The following is a 17,092-nucleotide window of genomic DNA, read 5'->3' on the forward strand; positions in this document are numbered from 1 at the left end:
AGAGCCTTGACTAGACGAACCTTTGTTGACAAAGTAATGTCTCTGCTTTTCAATATGCTATCTAGGTTGGTCATAACTTTTCTTCCAAGGAGTAAGCGTCTTTTAATTTCATGGCTGCAGTCACCATCTGCAGTGATTATGGAGCCCAGAAAAATAGTCTGACACTGTTTCCCCATCTATTTCCCATGAAGTGGTGGGACCAGATGCCATGATCTTCGTTTTCTGAATGTTGAGCTTTAATCCAACTTTTTCACTCTCCTCTTTCACTTTCATCAAGAGAATCTGATAAAGTCAACCAACTTAAGGTATTAAGTCCAGGTATTCTCTTGATCCTTCTTCAAATAAAGCTTCCAGTGGGAACTTCGGAATGTTAAGCAAATACCATTTTCTATCTTACCACATTATCCTAGACTACTCTGGCCAGAATGTTTATTTAAGCAGCACATATTTAATCAGCAGATCTACCACTAACCATGGCCCCTGCTCTCTCTGGTAGGTACACACATGTGGTTGGGAAAATATCAAAAATATAGTCACTGATTACCTACTTGTGAAACTCCACAGTTCCCAAGTTAACCACAGCAATTGAAATCACATAGGATGATGTAAACCACTGGATTATTAAGAGCTGCTTAGGATTTTAATCGACGATCATGGATTACATTCTTGTTCTTCAGCCACGGCCATGTGCAACATAGTGCTGCATGATAATATACCTCCAGCTTTTGACTTAAGATTATAGGTCAAAAGGGATAGATATTAGTCAGGACTAATTTCAAGATCTAAAAGAGGTTGACCTTAGTCATCCTGCTTTGACTATGCTATTGGGAGTTTGCACCCAACTGCTCCCTGTGTATACTGGCCTCACCAGCCTGCACACACAAAATAAGGCCATGATGATGTTAATTCCTGCATTTCCCTGGTCTTGTAGTTCTCTTATTATCAAACTGTTGCTCCTCTCCAGCCCAACTCTCCCACCTTCTCCCAGCCGGGAGGGCTGTCTCACAGGGGCTCAGAGGGAAGTCTGCACCCACTGAGGACAGCTGCTGCCTCACAGCTCTGTCCAGCATCTGCTGTGCCAGTTACCACTGCTCCTTGGGAAGAAAGCTGCTCTCCACAGACACTGTGTCCTGGGCTTCCCAGTGTGTCAGCTGGTGCCATGTGCTCTTCAGGCTACACCAAATTGCTGGAGCTACAGTGCATTCCACAGGGAAAAAGAAAGACTCTTCCCCTCACCAACTCAGTACCCTGCCTGTCACCTGGTCCCTGAGCTAGAACTACCAGGCACAAGCAAACGAGGTTTTCAGATTTTTGCCTCTCCCCCTACCATCTTTCCAATGCACCTCATGAGGTGATGTCAGGGACTTCCAGAAAGACATATCATCTCCTCCAATATTTTCAACTCTGCCCTCTCTCCCCCAGGTCCCCACAAACCAACTTTGCTCCCTCTCAGTTCAGCCAAAAGCTAAAAACCTTTATGGGTGTCCATGTATGCAATCTATAACTTATGGATCACTGGTCTCATCTTCCCAGTCTCCATTTAGGCTCATTCGGGCCCATGCTGCTACCCATTCATAAAATTGTCTGGTTTTGCTGAATTCATAACCACAGGGAACTGAGGGGTCTGGTGGGGTCTGAGGGGTCTGGAGCCATTTGGCAGTAAAGAGAACCCATATGAGAACCACCCCCAACTGAAGGCATCACAGTGCTGGATAGAAGAGCTGCTTTTGAGGAGTTTATGAACTCTTTCCAGCATGACTGCCTGCTGAGGGAGATGGAGCTCAAAATGTGGAAGGTAATTTGGCCTAGAAGACACACCTGCATGTAGCTAAGAAAAAGGTTCCTGTGGGCTTCAACACAGCATGGAGGTTCAGTCTCTGCCCTTCAGTTCTCTTAGGGCATGGGAAGGCAGGGAGTTGTGGAATTCAGATGGGGCAAAGGCACACCATCTTCATCACATGGACTTCAGAGGGGACCAAGAGACAGAACACTCGGGGAGTGATGTTGCTCTCTGTACAGGCACAGGGTGCCATGTTTTACTGACCCCAGAATCCTCAGGGCTAGGCAGCAAGAAGGCACTGTTTCCTTTATGACTTCATCCCCTCTTACCTTTTGACTTAAAACAGGACCTCCAGTCATTCATTCTGGAATCAAAGACCTCAAGGTCTTGAAAACAACGCAGTCTGGATTTGAAGGATTCCTCAAGGACCAGTTCACCACCCTCCCTGAGGTGAAGGACCGGTGCTTTGCCACCCAAGTGTACTGCAAGTGGCGCTACCACCAGGGCAGAGACGTGGATTTTGAGGCCACCTGGTACGAAGAAGGGCTAGGGTTTGGCACTGGCACGGGTAGTGTCCGCCCTCTTTTCCAGGGGCCTAGGGGTCTTCAATCTGAAAGAGAAACTTGGAGGCCATTTAGTTCAGCCTCCCCACTGTAAGAAATCCCTTCTGATGGATAACAGAAAGAACACTGGTCCTACTCTGAGTTAGTAAGCCTGCACTTGAATCCTAGGTGCTCTTAGCTGGAACAGCCTTAAGTGGACTGCCTGATTTCTCTGGTGCTCTCTTTCCTAACTGACTAAATCAGTAGTACACAAACATGATTGGGTATGAGAACCACTTGGAGGGTTTGTTACACTGTAGCTCACTGAGCCCATCCCCAGAGGTTCTGATTCTGTGGCCTGGAATGGGGCCCGAGAACTTGCATTTTCTAACAAACTCCCAGGTGTTGCCCATGCTGCTGGACCAGAGGCCACACTTCCAGAATCGCTGGATCAAATGAGGATAGTGGCCTTGTCACTTCATAGCAGGTGCAGGGAGAGCTAAACCAGGCTGACCAAACTCGTCCCAGTCTGTCATTTTAACACTGAAGGTCCCATGTCCTAGGAAACCTCTTGGTCCCAGTCAAATTGGCCACCGTAGGCCAAACTCAAAACGAGATGACAGTTACAGAAGCATTTTCTAAATAAGTTCTTTAACATTGTAAAGGTATGGCTTTTATTTTAACATCCTAGACAAGGAGTGATTAGGCCTCTGAATTCCCAGATTGCTTTTGACCAGGTATCTCATTCCTTTGTCGAAGTTCCAATTGTTAGAAACTTGTACCCTGTGATGAGCTAGAATCTGCCTCCGGTAGCTTCCTCCCACGGGCAGAGTGTCGCTCTGCTCCTTTTATTATATGCTAGGTTGGAAATGCTTGAAGAGAACCTCACCTCAGTCTTTTTTTTTTTCCCTTGTTTTTTCAAGTGTTACCCATGGGCAGCAGTCTGATGTATTTATGTTGAAATGAGTATGAAATTGAGATAGTCAGGGTACCAGTTGGGCCTCCCACTGAGGAGGACTGAGAGTAGATCATTTAATTTTTAAGCTCATATTCCTTCCAAATTGGGGAAATAATAATAGGAACTGCCTCAGGTACATTGAGAAAATTTAATGAAGTAATCACATAAAACACTTAGCCTACAGCCTGGCATGGTAAAACCCCTGAAAAAATGCAGCAATTCAAGCAACCAGCCAAGCCAAGCAGTACAAAGGTTAGAATATGAGGAAGTCTTCTTCATAAATTCTTCAAGCATGGAGGGAAACTTAGCCTGGAATGCCCATTGAGCCCTGGTGCCAGATTATGAAGATAGCCTAGTTATGCTCAACATGTCTGTTGACTGGTGTGTGTGTGTGTGTAAGGAAATTAGAAGTTAGGTTTTTTTTTTCTCTTTTTGGCAATATAATATATTCCTGTGCTGTGCTAAGTCACTCTGTCGTGTCTGACTTTTTGCGCCCCTGTGGACTGTAGTCCACCCAGCTCCTCTCTCCATGGGATTTTCTAAGTGAGAATACTGAAGTGGGTTGCCATGCCCTCCTCCAGAGGATCTTCCCAACCCAGGGATTGAACCTGCATTCCTTAGGTCTCTTGCATTGGCAGGCACGTTCTTTACCACTAGCCCCACCTGGGAAGTCCCTATAATCCTCTCTAAAGCCAGCAATAAAATTGTTTTGGGAGGAGGGGACAGAGAGGTCTCCACATCTTAGTTTCGCAGTGAATTCCCAAAGACCACCCTGTGGGAGCTCTCAGTTCTCCTTTCTGTGTTCTAGGGAGGCTGTCAGGAGCATTGTCCTGAAGAAGTTCGCTGGACCCTATGACAAAGGCGAGTACTCGCCCTCAGTCCAGAAGACCCTCTATGACATCCAGGTGCTCTCCCTGAGCCAGCTTCCTGAGGTACGTTTTGTCACTTGCCATTCTGAAGACTGAGAGAACTTTCTGTGTCTCCTGTTAGCTCTGAGAAAGAGCTGAGAGTTAAAATAAGAAAGTGGAAGACACATGAAAAATGACATCTGTTGTTGCTCAAAAGCTTGTTATAGCAAGTGAGAAAAGAGAAAAAAAGTGGAAAAATCTGTGCAACCTGAAAACATAGGCCACTGCTGTAGTTCTTTAGTTTTCTTGAAGATTCTGAGTCTCTTCAGTCTGCTACAATTTGAGTCTCATATTTAGGACACTCGAATGGCCTGAAGGAGGGGTAATTATCCCAAGGGTCTATGTTTCAGGAGAGCCAGAGAATGAAGGATAGAAGCAGAGAGACTGCATCCATCCATCCATTTGATATTATTGAATGTTACTTTGTCTCTATCAGCACATGAGAAAATCAGGGATAAATTAGACATAGAGTCCCATAGACTCTACCCTCAATGAGTTCATCATTCAGTGAAAGAAGAAAATAAGTAAGCTAACAATTCAATAAACAATAGAATATTCGGAAGATGGCACCTAACTCAAGTATATGGGAAGTGCCTGTCAGGCTCTCTGGAAGGAGAGGTATTTGAGTTGAGCTTTAAGGGACAAGTAGGGGTTTTCTGGGTTCATACTCAAGGGTTGGGGGGGGATAGGTATGGACAACAGGAGGCAGCATGGAACAGGCATTTATTGTTGAAGGTCTGCCACATGTGGAGATCCAGGAGTGAAAGCCCTTCCATGTGCCTAGAGATGAGGTGGGAAGCAGGTCTGGAGGGCTTTGTGGTCTTTGTAGAGTCTATATTTCATCCTGAAAAAATCTTAGGAGCCACCAAGGGGTCTAAGCAAGGTGCCATGCTACCAGCTTTGCACTCTAGAAAGACCGACTGCTCTGAAAGATGTGTGATAGATTAAAAGGATGATGGGCCATAGACAAGGAGACCTATTGGGCAAGAGGGAATCCCACCATGGCCCAGAGGCCCCCTCAGGCCATCTTCTACCTATGCTTCTCTCTACTGGAAGAGGCACGTCAAGGGAGTGAACACTTCAGGAGCCCATGCTTCCCCTTCTAGACAATTTTCTGGGATGTTTGCTATTAGGCAACTTGACATGCAAGCTGGAATATCCACCCACATGAGTCCAAGAGAGAGGGTAGGGTGGGCCAGGGGTTGGGGGCTGGCTCTTCCCATGCTACCAGGTCCTGGCCCGATGCTGCAAGGAGTCAGAGGATTTAAAATTTGGTCCCAGCCTTTCGGATAGTTGTGAAGGATGATCTGTTAAGTTACAGAGATAGAACATATTTCTATCTCTGTATTTTAGCTTGATTCATAACTTTAAATCTTTAAACATGTGGTATGAGTGTGTGCTAAGTCACTTCAGTTGTGTCCAACTCTTTACAACCTTATGGACCATAGCCCACCAGGCTCCTCTGTCCATGGGATTCTCCAGGCAAGAATACTGGAGTGCGTTGTCATTTCTTCCTCCAAGGAATCTTCCCAACCTAAGGATTGAACCCACGTCCCCTGCATCTCTTGCATTGGCAGGTGGGTTCTTTACCACTAGCGCCACCTAGGAAGTGCAAAACATCTGGTGTGGGGACCTCCAGATGCTCACTCCAGGGCCTGCAAATGTCGAGGACAGGCCTGGAGAGGAGGGTATGGACTGAGCAGGAACTGAGGAGGTTGACGGGCCGACATCTGGAGGACAGCTGGATGCTGAATATCTTCCAGGTGTCTGACCCCAGGAGATTTTACTTTTCTGAGAAATGACTTTCATACACGGAGGGAGGAACGAGTCCATCATTTAATAATAGTACTAGCGAGAGAGAACAGCGTCGAGCAGTAGAGGAACACCAGAGGGTGTCCTGGAGACAGAGGTGGAATCTGAGTAATGAGCTAATTGGAGGTTGGGGGCGAGTAGTGATAGAGACAGATTCCCAGTTTTCCAACGTGATACGTATTATTGTGGATTCCAGATAGAAGATATGGAAATCAGTCTGCCGAACATTCACTACTTTAACATAGACATGTCCAAAATGGGACTGATCAACAAGGAAGAGGTAAGAGAACTTTTAAAAAATTTAAAGAACATTTCCCTGCCTTGCCCACCTTTTAACCCTCTTTGTAAACTTGGGGTGGTACAACTGCCACAACTTTTAATAGCTGTTGCTGTTGGGATATTTATAGTTGCAACTGTTTAGAGCCCACTTAGACTCTGGCCTTTCAATATCTGAGGCTGGGATGGCCTAGAGGTGGATGAATGCTTATAAAGGAGGCTTGAAAGCTGCAGAGAGTAAAAGACAAAGAAAGAACAGAGTGTGCTGAAAGAAACAGTTCAGAAATCCACTTCTCCAAAAGGTGCCACAGAAGGTCACTGCTTCATTATTTTTCCATCACAAGGTGATAAGAAGAAAGGAAGAAGATTATATTTTTATTTTCTTCTATCATCCCTAACTTTTAGATAGTCAGTTTGAATAGCATGCAATGAACACACACAAAATGAAAGATATTTGTGTTTCTAATTGCAATTACAGCAGGCAAGACGAGGAAGTTCAGTTTTCGAAAGGAAACCCGGCCTTAGAAAAAGCACTTAACCATGACTTGGTTTTAGCCACGGCAGAAGGTTCAGCCAAGTTAGTGTGTCTCATTAACCAGCCTGAAGCCCCAACAGATAGGCTTGCTGTGCTCAGTCCTGGGAGATCAGAACTGTCCCTCCCCACTTGGATCACTCTCAGACTGGCAGGATTTCTCTGATCCATCTTCCCATTGGCTTCCAGTGTGCTAAAAAACCACCATTCTGTTGGCTGCTTCTAGTGTTGTTGGGGAAGTGAGATAGGAAGGGACCCTCTATTACCATGGCTGCGCAGCCAGAGAATCATCTCTTTTGATGGAAAAAGGTCAGTGAAGGGTGTCCAGAAGGTCCTACCTTCTGGGCCTGCTGCCCCAGGAGCTTATCAGTCACAGCCGTCTGGCCAGGTACCCTGTATCTGTTCTGTATGTTATGCTCCATCACGCTGTGTACTGCGACAGCTGTGAGGGAGGCTGGGGAGCAGCGCTGGGTAAGTAAGGTCATGCTGAGGTGCCTGGTATGGCTGAAATAGGGCCCCGAGTTGCAGAGGAGGACAGTCACTGTTCATTCAGCTGGAAGGAGAGGCAGCACTGTTTACTTCAGAGGATGGAGAGGATGTAGATTCCCAGAATGCCACTGTTAATTTGGATGTAAAGACTTTTTTGACAGCTTACTTTCTAAAGGGAAGAAAAGGGACATGTTCAGCAAAGATGAAACCAATGGGCCCCAAATAGAGAAAGGCTCAGGCTCATGGCTAGAGCAGTGCTTAGCTCAGGAACCCCAACCCAAGGAGGAGGGTCTCCCAAGGCTCCTGATACCCCAGGCCTGCAGTGATCCTAGCTCGATGGTGTTCTGGCAGACCGAGGCCACTGTGTCTTTTGCTCTAAGAAGTCAGACTCAAAACTTCCCCTGGAGACCTGCAGGCAGGAAGGCCTGAGATCCTTTGGGTCAGGCTCTGTGTAAAGGCACCCAAGGGGGTGAACAAACTGTCCCTATGTCTGTGTTTGCACCTTGAGGATGGCTGATCACTCTTGGGCCCTTACTCAGCAAGTGCCTACAAAGTGAGGGCAACATATGAGAAGCAGGGAGTCAGGACACAAAGAAAACAGCAGAGAAATGACTAATGATAGAGTGGAGGACAGAAGAACTGCAAATGCAGAGCTGTCTGGAGCCAGTTAGTATCAGGCTAAGAGTCCTGAGGACCTCAAATGTTCCTGAGGGCATGACAGTATTATAGCCTTGGACAATGATTGATGTTCAAAGAGAGTCATCAAGCAAAGGCCAAATTGTGTTCACTACACTCTGTTTAAAAAGCAGGGATATGTAATGCATATGAGAAACATTTATATCCTGATAATTAAACATTTTTGAAAAACTCTTTAATTTTCTGGAAAATTACCTCATCTCTCTTCAGTGTCTCTGAAGTTGCCCTGTGGTTTTTCTACAGGTCTTGTTACCATTAGACAATCCGTATGGCAGAATTACTGGTACAGTCAAGAGGAAGCTGACTTCAAGGCTGTGACATTGTGGCCACCAGTGGGAGTCCATGCTCCATTGAGGCATTCCTTAAGCCACTTGTGATGCTGGAAATCATAGTGCATAGCCATGCAAATTTTCAACCTAGTATGTTGATTTATAGTGTTCATTTTCCTCCTATATGAAAGTGTTTTTTAGCTCAGCAAAGTGTTTTGGGATTAGTAATTAAAAACATGCTTTGTGGATACAGTTTACTTCACAAATGCTGAGTAGTATTAGAATAATCATAAATTAGTATTTCATTTTAGTGGTCTTGGGCCTTCCTATCTTAGAGGAGCTTTAGAATACATTCAATAGGAAGATAATCATGAATCAATGGAGGTGTGATAACAGTTAATCTTGTGAACAAATTTAAGAAGCCAGCATTGCTTTCATCCTACTGATGCTAAAACTTGCTCCTTGGCAATGCAGAAAATGCAATGATAAAGTAATATTTTGAAAAATATCACCATTGTGACTTCAATTAGACTGAATACTTGAGTTCTTAAATATGCTCTAGCATATGTATTATTGGGAGCTTATTTCTACTCTAAAAGTACTTTTGAAATTTTAATGTATTTGTTTTATGATTTTACAGTCCTTAAAGAATGTTTAGTACACATTGAGGCATTGAAAAAAAGTGTAAATTGTTTTTCTTTGAATAATGCATCACTTTGGCACAAAGAGTCACATTTAATAAATGGTAAGTCATTACCCAGGTGGTTGAATATACATATAGAAAGAAGACTAAAGACTATATGTATGAATATATCAGCAGTGATGATTTCTGGATGGTGGGATTATGAGTGATTTTCATATTTTGTCTTATGATTTTCTGAATCTTCCAGATATGAGCATTTATTACTTTTATAATCAGAGAAATAAATATAATTGATGATTGAAAGATATATGCATAGTTGAATGGTGGTCATCTTTACATCAGTAAACTAACACTACTGTTGTACATATACCATAAAACTTCATAAACTGGAATTTTAGAAACCCATGATAAAAGTTGTTTACATAAACATCCTAGATAACCTTCCTCCATTAAAAAATTGTCATCCTGCTTATTTAACTTATAGGCAGAGTACATCATGTGAAATGCAGGTATATTATCACCCTGCTTATTTAACTTATATGCAGAGTACATGATACGCAATACCAGGCTGGATGAAGTACAAGCTGGAATAAAGATTGCCAGGAGAAATATCAATAAACTCAGATATGCAGATGACACCACCCTAATGGCAAAAAGTGAAAAGGAATTGAAGAGCCTTTTGATGAAGGTGAAAGAGTAGAGTGAAAAAGCTGACTTAAAACTCAACATTTAGAAAACTAAGATCATGGCATCTACTCCCATCACTTCATGGCAAACAGATGGGGAAACAATGGAAACAGTGACAGACTTTATTTTCTTGGGCTCTAAAATCACTGTGGATGGTGACTGCAGCCATGAAATTAAAAGATGCTTGCTCCTTGGAAGAAAAGCTATGACAAAACTGTTGCTGTTGCTAAGTCTCTTCAGTCGTGTTCGACTCTGACCCCATAGACGGCAGCCCACTAGGCTCCTCTGTCCCTGGGATTCTCCAGGCAAGAACACTGGAGTGGGTTGCCATTTCCTTCTCCAATGCATGACAGTGAAAAGTAAAAATGAAGTCGCTCAGTCGTGCCCGACTCTTAGTGACCACATGGACTGGAGCCTACCAGGCTCCTCCGCCCATGGGATTTTCCAGGCAAGCGTACTGGAGTGGGGTGCCATTGCCTTCTCCTATGACAAAACTAGACAGCATATTAAAAAGCAGAGACATTACTTTGCCAACAAAGTTCCGTCTAGTCAAAGCTATGGTTTTTCTAGTAGTCATGTATGGATGTGAGAGCTGGACCATAAAGAAAGCTGTGCCAAAGAATTGATGCCTTCAGACTGTGGTGCTAGAGAAGACTCTTGAGAGTCCCTTGGACAGCAAGGAGTTCAAACAAGTCAATCCTAAAGGGAATCAACCCTGAATATTCATTGGAAAAACTGATGCTGAAGCTGAAGCTACAATACTTTGATCACCTGATGAGAAGAGCTGACTCATTGGAAAAGACCTGGATGCTGGGAAAGATTGAAGGCAGGAGGAGAAGGGAATGATAGAGAATGAGATGGTTGGATGGCATCACCGACTCAATGGACATGAGTTTGAGCAATCTCCAGGAAATGGTGAAGGATAGGGAAGCCTAGTGCGCTGCAGTCCATGGGGTCGCAAAGAGGCGGACATGACTGAGCAACTGAACAACAATGATTAAAGATCTCCATTTATTTAAATTGTTTGTCTCCCTTTTTATAAATACATACCCATGTGTACTTAGTATTATTTGACAATTCTGCATCACTTTTATAATACTATTACTTAAGGTGTCATGTTTGATTGCAGAATCTCGTTTAAATCCTGACTCTGTCTCTTACTAGCTCTGTGACAAGTTTCCTCATCTGTAAAATGGAGGTGAACATATAGAACCTACTTCATAGGTTTTTTTGAGGATTAAATGAATTAATGTCTGTAAAGAACTATGGTAGTAAGGGGGCTTCCGAGGTAGTGGTAAAGAGTCCACCTGCCAAAGCAGGAGATGCAAGAGACAAGGGTTTGATTCCTGAGTCAGGAAGATCCCCTGGAGGAGGAAATGGCAACCCACTCCAGTATTCTTGCCTGGAAAATTTCATGGACAGAGGAACCTGTCAGGCTACAGTCTATGAGACCACAGTCGGACATGTCTGAGTGACTGAACACGTGGTAGTTTTCACACCTGACACATAAATTCCTGTATGTGTTTGTTAAATGAAAAATTCTGCCTTCTTTTCATTTGTTTTTAGACCTACATAGAAAGTTATCATTGAACTTTGTGGGTGAGATGAGAGATGGGAAGTCTGAGAGCAGCAAACTCTAGAAGGTACTGCAGGTCATTCTCAAGCTGCTGCTGCTTAATGAAGAACATAAAATAAGAAGGAAGAAGTACTGTGATATAGAAAGTTTTGTGATGTATTGATTACTCTTGTTACAAAATGTGCTTTTACATCATGTAACTTGCATGGACAAATGGCTAGTACATTTTATTCCTCTGCTGATTTGATAATTCTGTGCAAAGAGGAATTTAGATTCTAACATGATTTTCCCTAAAAAGAAAGAAAAGAAGAGAAAAAAAGCTTAATTAGTCCCATTTTACTCAATGGTCATATAAATCTTAGAAACACTATATTTGTTTCAGAGAAGAGCAGAATTCTTAGAAATTGTAGTTTACTTTATACATATATGCATTTATTGTAATGAATTGCAAAAGAACTATTGGAGGTTATATCCCAGGTGTGTGGCAGCAAAGTCTGTAGTCTGTGAAAATTTCAAGGAACAATTTCCTGTTTTGTGTGGTCAAGCCATTCAAGATGGCTGTTCTCTTGTTCTCTGTGCAGTTTCTGCTCAACCATGTGACTGCTTAACTCACATGACTATCCAGTCCTCTGAATCAGAGGGCTTAATCAGTAACTGCCTATGTGCTTGTCCCCTGCCCCAGCTGCTGGTTTCCCTGGTAACTGATGACCAACTTGTTGTCAATCCCCCCTATAAAGTGTAGCCTCCTTCCCTAAATAGTGAAGACTGCAGCCATGTCCTGCCTGTTATTTGCCAGACTTGGTGGAATGTTGCTCCAGGATCCTTTGTTTTGTATGTCTAAGACATCAAACCATTGATGTCTCTGATGCTGTCTCTGGGCTCTATCTTCGGTCTTGAGCCTGGGCAACCACAAGGCTTGCAGGCCTGTGGGTGCAGCCCAACAATTGGCAAGCCAGCCAAGAGGCCAAGGAAACTCCCATGAGTGCTGTGATAGCAGGAAATAAGGACAGGGAGTGAAAAGTTGTGCGGGTAACCCTGCGGTGACTAGCATGTGGGCCTGTGGCAGTTGACCACCATGAGACCTGTCTTCCTCTTCTATTATATTGATGATACTCCATAAAGTTCAGTCTCTTTCCAGTTAAAAAATAGCCCTGTGCTCATGGCTTATCTGACTGCATGGGGTGGTGGTGAATACAGATGCCAGGACTTGGATTATCTATCAAACACTTGGGTGTTACCTGGTCAGGTAAAATAAGCATACTCCCAACCTACCATCCTTAAAAAATAAGCCATTGACACAGGTTTTAGGGATATTAACTCAGGGACAGGTTTGAGAATTGGATGTGGCCAGTTACCTTGAAGGGTTTGTTTGGGGCCTGTGGCAATGACAAAATAATAGAGCACCCTTGGACTCCTGGCCCCAGCTCTGAAGTATGCAGTGTGATGGAACAGCAATGATATGTGGCCTATAATGCCTTACAACAGGTGGAAGACATTACAGCAGGCATACCGAGTCATCAGGCCACAAGAAGAATGACTGTTGAGGGTCTAGACCTCTGTGCACAGGGCACCCCTTGGTACTGATGGTGAGCAAGGATTCCACTTTGCCAGCCATGAAGTTCATTCATGGGCTGGGCTGATGAGAAGTCATATACTGGTGTTTCCACCTGCCTCACCACCCCACTGCTGCCAAACCAGTGGGAAGAATAAAGGGGCTACTTCAACAATAGTTGAGGTTCCCAACACATGGACACACCCAGGAACAATTGTCTCAGTGCCTGCGCCGTGTTAATCCAGAGGCAACCAGCCCACACCATTTGAGTTCAACTGCTGACCACCATAGGACCACTGCCAACTATGGGTCAGGACAACAACTCACTTTTACCCTGGCCACAGGGTCTATGCTGAGGGGAACATACTGTAGAAAGGCTGTGGGACTGGCAGGTGAGTCCCCAGTGCTTTGGTTTTGCTGCATCATGGGGAACAGGATTAAAAAAGGACATACAGGTTTCATTTGTCTTCTACCTGGCCCCACTTAAGACTCCTAAGGACTAATCTGGGCCTCTACTGGAAACAAGCACCATTGTATTGGGTTGGCCAAAGAGTTCATTTGGGTTTTTCTGTAAGATGTTATGGAAAAACCTGAAATATTTTAGGCCAATCCAATATTAACCCTGGGGTCTGTTGTTTTGCCACCTCTCCTGGATTTGGCACTGGCTGTGGGCACTGAAGGTGGACAGGCGGGATGGTGCTGCTGGCCAGGACAAAGCCCATAGGCAGGGGTGGTATGACCTAGAAAGCTGTTACTGCTTGTACTCTGCTTAATGGTCATGATCTTCCCTATATTGTGTTTATTAAACATCTCACATTTCATCCCGAGTCTGACCAGAGGGAATCTGTGCACAGAGATGGCCACACTGTAAAATGAGTCTGATTGCTGGGTCGACAGTGAGATGCTCTTGTTGCCCTCTGGACTTGCGTGGAAAACCGACATCAATGCCTGGCTTACTCTTGATACTCTTCAGCTGCTGGCGTCTGTACTGCATTTGTGGTATCTGGGTTGCAGTGTACTCTACACACCTCACTTCAGGGATATCTCAGAAGAGGGGTGAACCAACACGGCAAGGGACATGCAGGGTATAGAGGAGTGGAGTGCATGGTTAGGCCATTCAAGATGGCTGTTTTCTTGTTCTCTGTTCATCCCCTGCTTGACCAGTCCCCACTTCACTCACGTCATTGTCCAATCTTCTGAATCATAGGGCTTAATCAGTAACTGCCTACATGCTTGCCCCCTGCCCCAGCTGCTGGTTTCCCTGGTAACTGATGAGATAGCCTGACATCAATACTCCCTATAGATGATAGCCTCTTTCTCCCCCAAATAACAAAGATTGCCATGTCCTTCCTACCTGCCATCTGTCAGACATAGAGGGGTGTGGCTCCAGGACCTTTGTTTTGGATGTGCTTATCCCCAATAAGTGAAGTCGCTCAGTTGTGTCTGACTCTTTGCAACCCCATGGACTGTAGCCCACGGGGCTCCTCCATCCATGGGATTTTCCAGGCAAGAGTACTGGAGTGGGTTGCCATTTCCTTCTCCAGGGGATCTTCCCGACTCAGGGATTGAACCCGGATCTCCTGCGTTGTAGGCAGACGCCTTACCATCTGAGCCACCAGGCTGTGTGGTGCAGGAGCGGCTGAGAGGTGACACCTCGCATACAAGGTAAGGAGCAGCCATGAAGAGATACCCCATGTCCAAGGTAAGAGAAACTCAATAAGACGGTAGGCGCTGAGAGAGGGCATCAGAGGGCAGACAGACTGAAACCACACTCATAGACAACTAGCCAATCTGATCACATGGACCACAGCCTTGTCTAACTCAGTGAAACTAAGCCATGCCGTGTGGGGCCACCCACGACAGACAGGTCATGGTGGAGAGGTCTGACAGAATGTGGTCCACTGGAGAGGGAATGGAAAACCACTTCAGTACTCTTGCTTTGAGAACCCCTTGAACAGTATGAAAAGGCAAAAAGATAGAACACTGAAAGATGAACTCCCCAGGTCAGTAGGTGCTCAATATGCTACTGAAGATAGTGGAAAAATAACTTCAGAAAAAATGAAGCTATGGAGTCACAGCAAAAACAACACCCAGTTGCGGATGGGTGATAAAAGCAAGGTCCAATGCTCTAAAGAGCAATATTGCACAGGAACCTGGAATGTTAGATCCATGAATCAAGGCAAATTGGAAGTGGTCAAACAAGAGATGGCAAGAGTGAACATCGATATTCTAGGAATCAGCGAACTAAGATGGACTGAAATGGGTGAATTTAACTCAGATGACCATTATATCTACTACTGCAGGCAGGAATCCCTTAGAAGAAATGGAGTAGCCCTCATTGTCAACAAAAGATTCCAAAATGCAGTACTTAGATGTAATCTCAGAAATGACAGAATGATCTCTGTTCGTTTCCAAGGCAAACCATTCAATATCACAGTAATCCAAGTCTATGCCCCAACAAGTAATGCTGAAGAAGCTGAAATTGAAAGGTTCTATGAAGACCTACAAGACCTTTTAGAACTAACATCCAAAAAAGATGTCCTTTTCATTATAGGTGACTGGAATGCAAAAGTAGGAAGTCAAGAAACACCTGGAGTAACAGGCAAATGTGGTCTTGGAGTACAGAATGAAGCGGGGCAAAGGCTAATAGAGTTTTGCCAAGAGAACACATTAGTCATAGCAAATACCTTATTCCAACAACACAAGAGAAGACTCTACACATGGACATCACCAGATGGCCAACACCGAAATCACACTGATTATATTCTTTGCAGCCAAAGACGGAGAAGCTCTATACAGTCAGCAAAAACAAGACCAGGAGCTGACTGTGGCACATATCATGAACTCCTTATTGCCAAACTCGGACTGAAATTGAAGAAAGTGGGGAAAACCACTAGACCATTCAGGTATGATCTAAATCAAATCCCTTATGATTATACAGTGGAAGTGAGAAATAGATTTAAGGGACTAGATCTGATAGAAAGAGTGCCTGATGAACTATAGACAGAGGTGCATGACACTGTAGAGGAGACAGGGATCAAGACCATCCCCAAGAAAAACAGATGCAAAAAGACAAAATGGTTGTCTGAGGAGACCTTATAAATAGCTGTGAAAAGAAAAGTGAAAAGCAAAGGAGAAAAGGAAAGATATAAGCATCTGAATGCAGAGTTCCAAAGAATAGCAAGGAGAGATAAGAAAGGCTTCCTCAGTGATCAATGCAAAGAAATAGAGGAAAACAGCAGAATGGGAAGGACTAGAGATCTCTTCAAGAAAATTAGAGATACCAAGGGAACATTTCATGCAAAGATGGGCTCAATAAAGGACAGAAATGGTATGGACCTAACAGAAACAGAAGATATTAAGAAGAGGTGGCAAGAATACACAGAAAAACTCTACAAAAAATATCTTCATGACCCAGATAATCACGATGGTGTGATCACTCATCTAGAGCCAGACATCCTGAAATGTGAAGTCAGGTGGGCCTTATGAAGCATCACTAGGAACAAAGCTAGTGGAGGTGATGGAATTCCAATTGAGCTATTTCAAATTCGGAAAGATGATGCGGTAAAAGTGCTGCACTCAATGTGTCAGCAAATTTGGAAAACTCAGCAGTGGCCACAACTGGAAAAGGTCAGTTTTCATTCCAATCCCAAAGAAAGGCAATGCCAAAGAATGCTGAAACTACCGCACAATTGCACTCATCTCACACGCTAGTAAAGTAATGCTCAAAATTCTTCAAGCCAGGCTTCAGCAATATGTCAACCATGAACTTGCAGATGTTCAAGCTGGATTTAGAAAAGGCAGAAGAACCCAAGATCAAATTGCCAACATCTGCTGGATCATTGAAAAAGCAAGAGAGTTCCAGAAAAACATCTATTTCTGCTTTATTGACTATGCCAAAGGCTTTGACTGTGTGGATCACAATAAACTGTGGAAAATTCTGAAAGAGATGGGATTACAAGACCACCTGACCTGCCTCTTGAGAAACCTGTATGCAGGTCAGGAAGCAACAGTTAGAACTGGACACGGAGCAACAGACTGGTTCCAAATAGGTAAAAGAGTACGTCAAGGCTGTATATTGTCACCCTGCTTTTTTAACTTATATGCAGAGTACATCATGAGAAACGTTGGACTGGAAGAAGCACAAATTGGAAGGAAGATTGCTGGGAGAAATATCAATAACCTAAGATATGCAGATAACACCACCCTTATGGCAGAAAGTGAAGAACTAAAGAGCCTCTTGATGAAAATGAAAGAGGAGAGTGAAAAAGTTGGCTTAAAGCTCAACATTCAGAAAACGAAGATCATGGCATCTGGTCCCATCACTTCATGGCAAATAACTGGGGAAACAGTGGAAACAGTGGTTGACTTT

The 17,092-nt window shown here is 44.0% G+C and overlaps 1 protein-coding gene across 1 annotated transcript in view; it reads left to right on the forward strand.

Annotated features, from left to right (window-relative positions):
* Positions 1 to 8,435, forward strand: part of LOC129656173 (uricase) — a 52,460-nt gene extending 44,025 nt beyond the window's left edge. The window contains exons 5-8 of the mRNA XM_055586914.1: positions 2,127 to 2,313; positions 4,089 to 4,212; positions 6,197 to 6,280; positions 8,237 to 8,435. Coding sequence (XP_055442889.1) covers positions 2,127 to 2,313; positions 4,089 to 4,212; positions 6,197 to 6,280; positions 8,237 to 8,311 — 470 coding nt within the window. The 3' untranslated portion in view covers positions 8,312 to 8,435. The remainder of the gene's footprint in view (positions 1 to 2,126; positions 2,314 to 4,088; positions 4,213 to 6,196; positions 6,281 to 8,236) is intronic.
* Positions 8,436 to 17,092: the final 8,657 nt, after the last annotated feature.

The sequence above is a fragment of the Bubalus kerabau genome, chromosome 6 (assembly GCF_029407905.1).
Source record: "Bubalus kerabau isolate K-KA32 ecotype Philippines breed swamp buffalo chromosome 6, PCC_UOA_SB_1v2, whole genome shotgun sequence".
In the NCBI taxonomy this organism is placed as follows: Eukaryota; Metazoa; Chordata; class Mammalia; order Artiodactyla; family Bovidae; genus Bubalus; species Bubalus kerabau.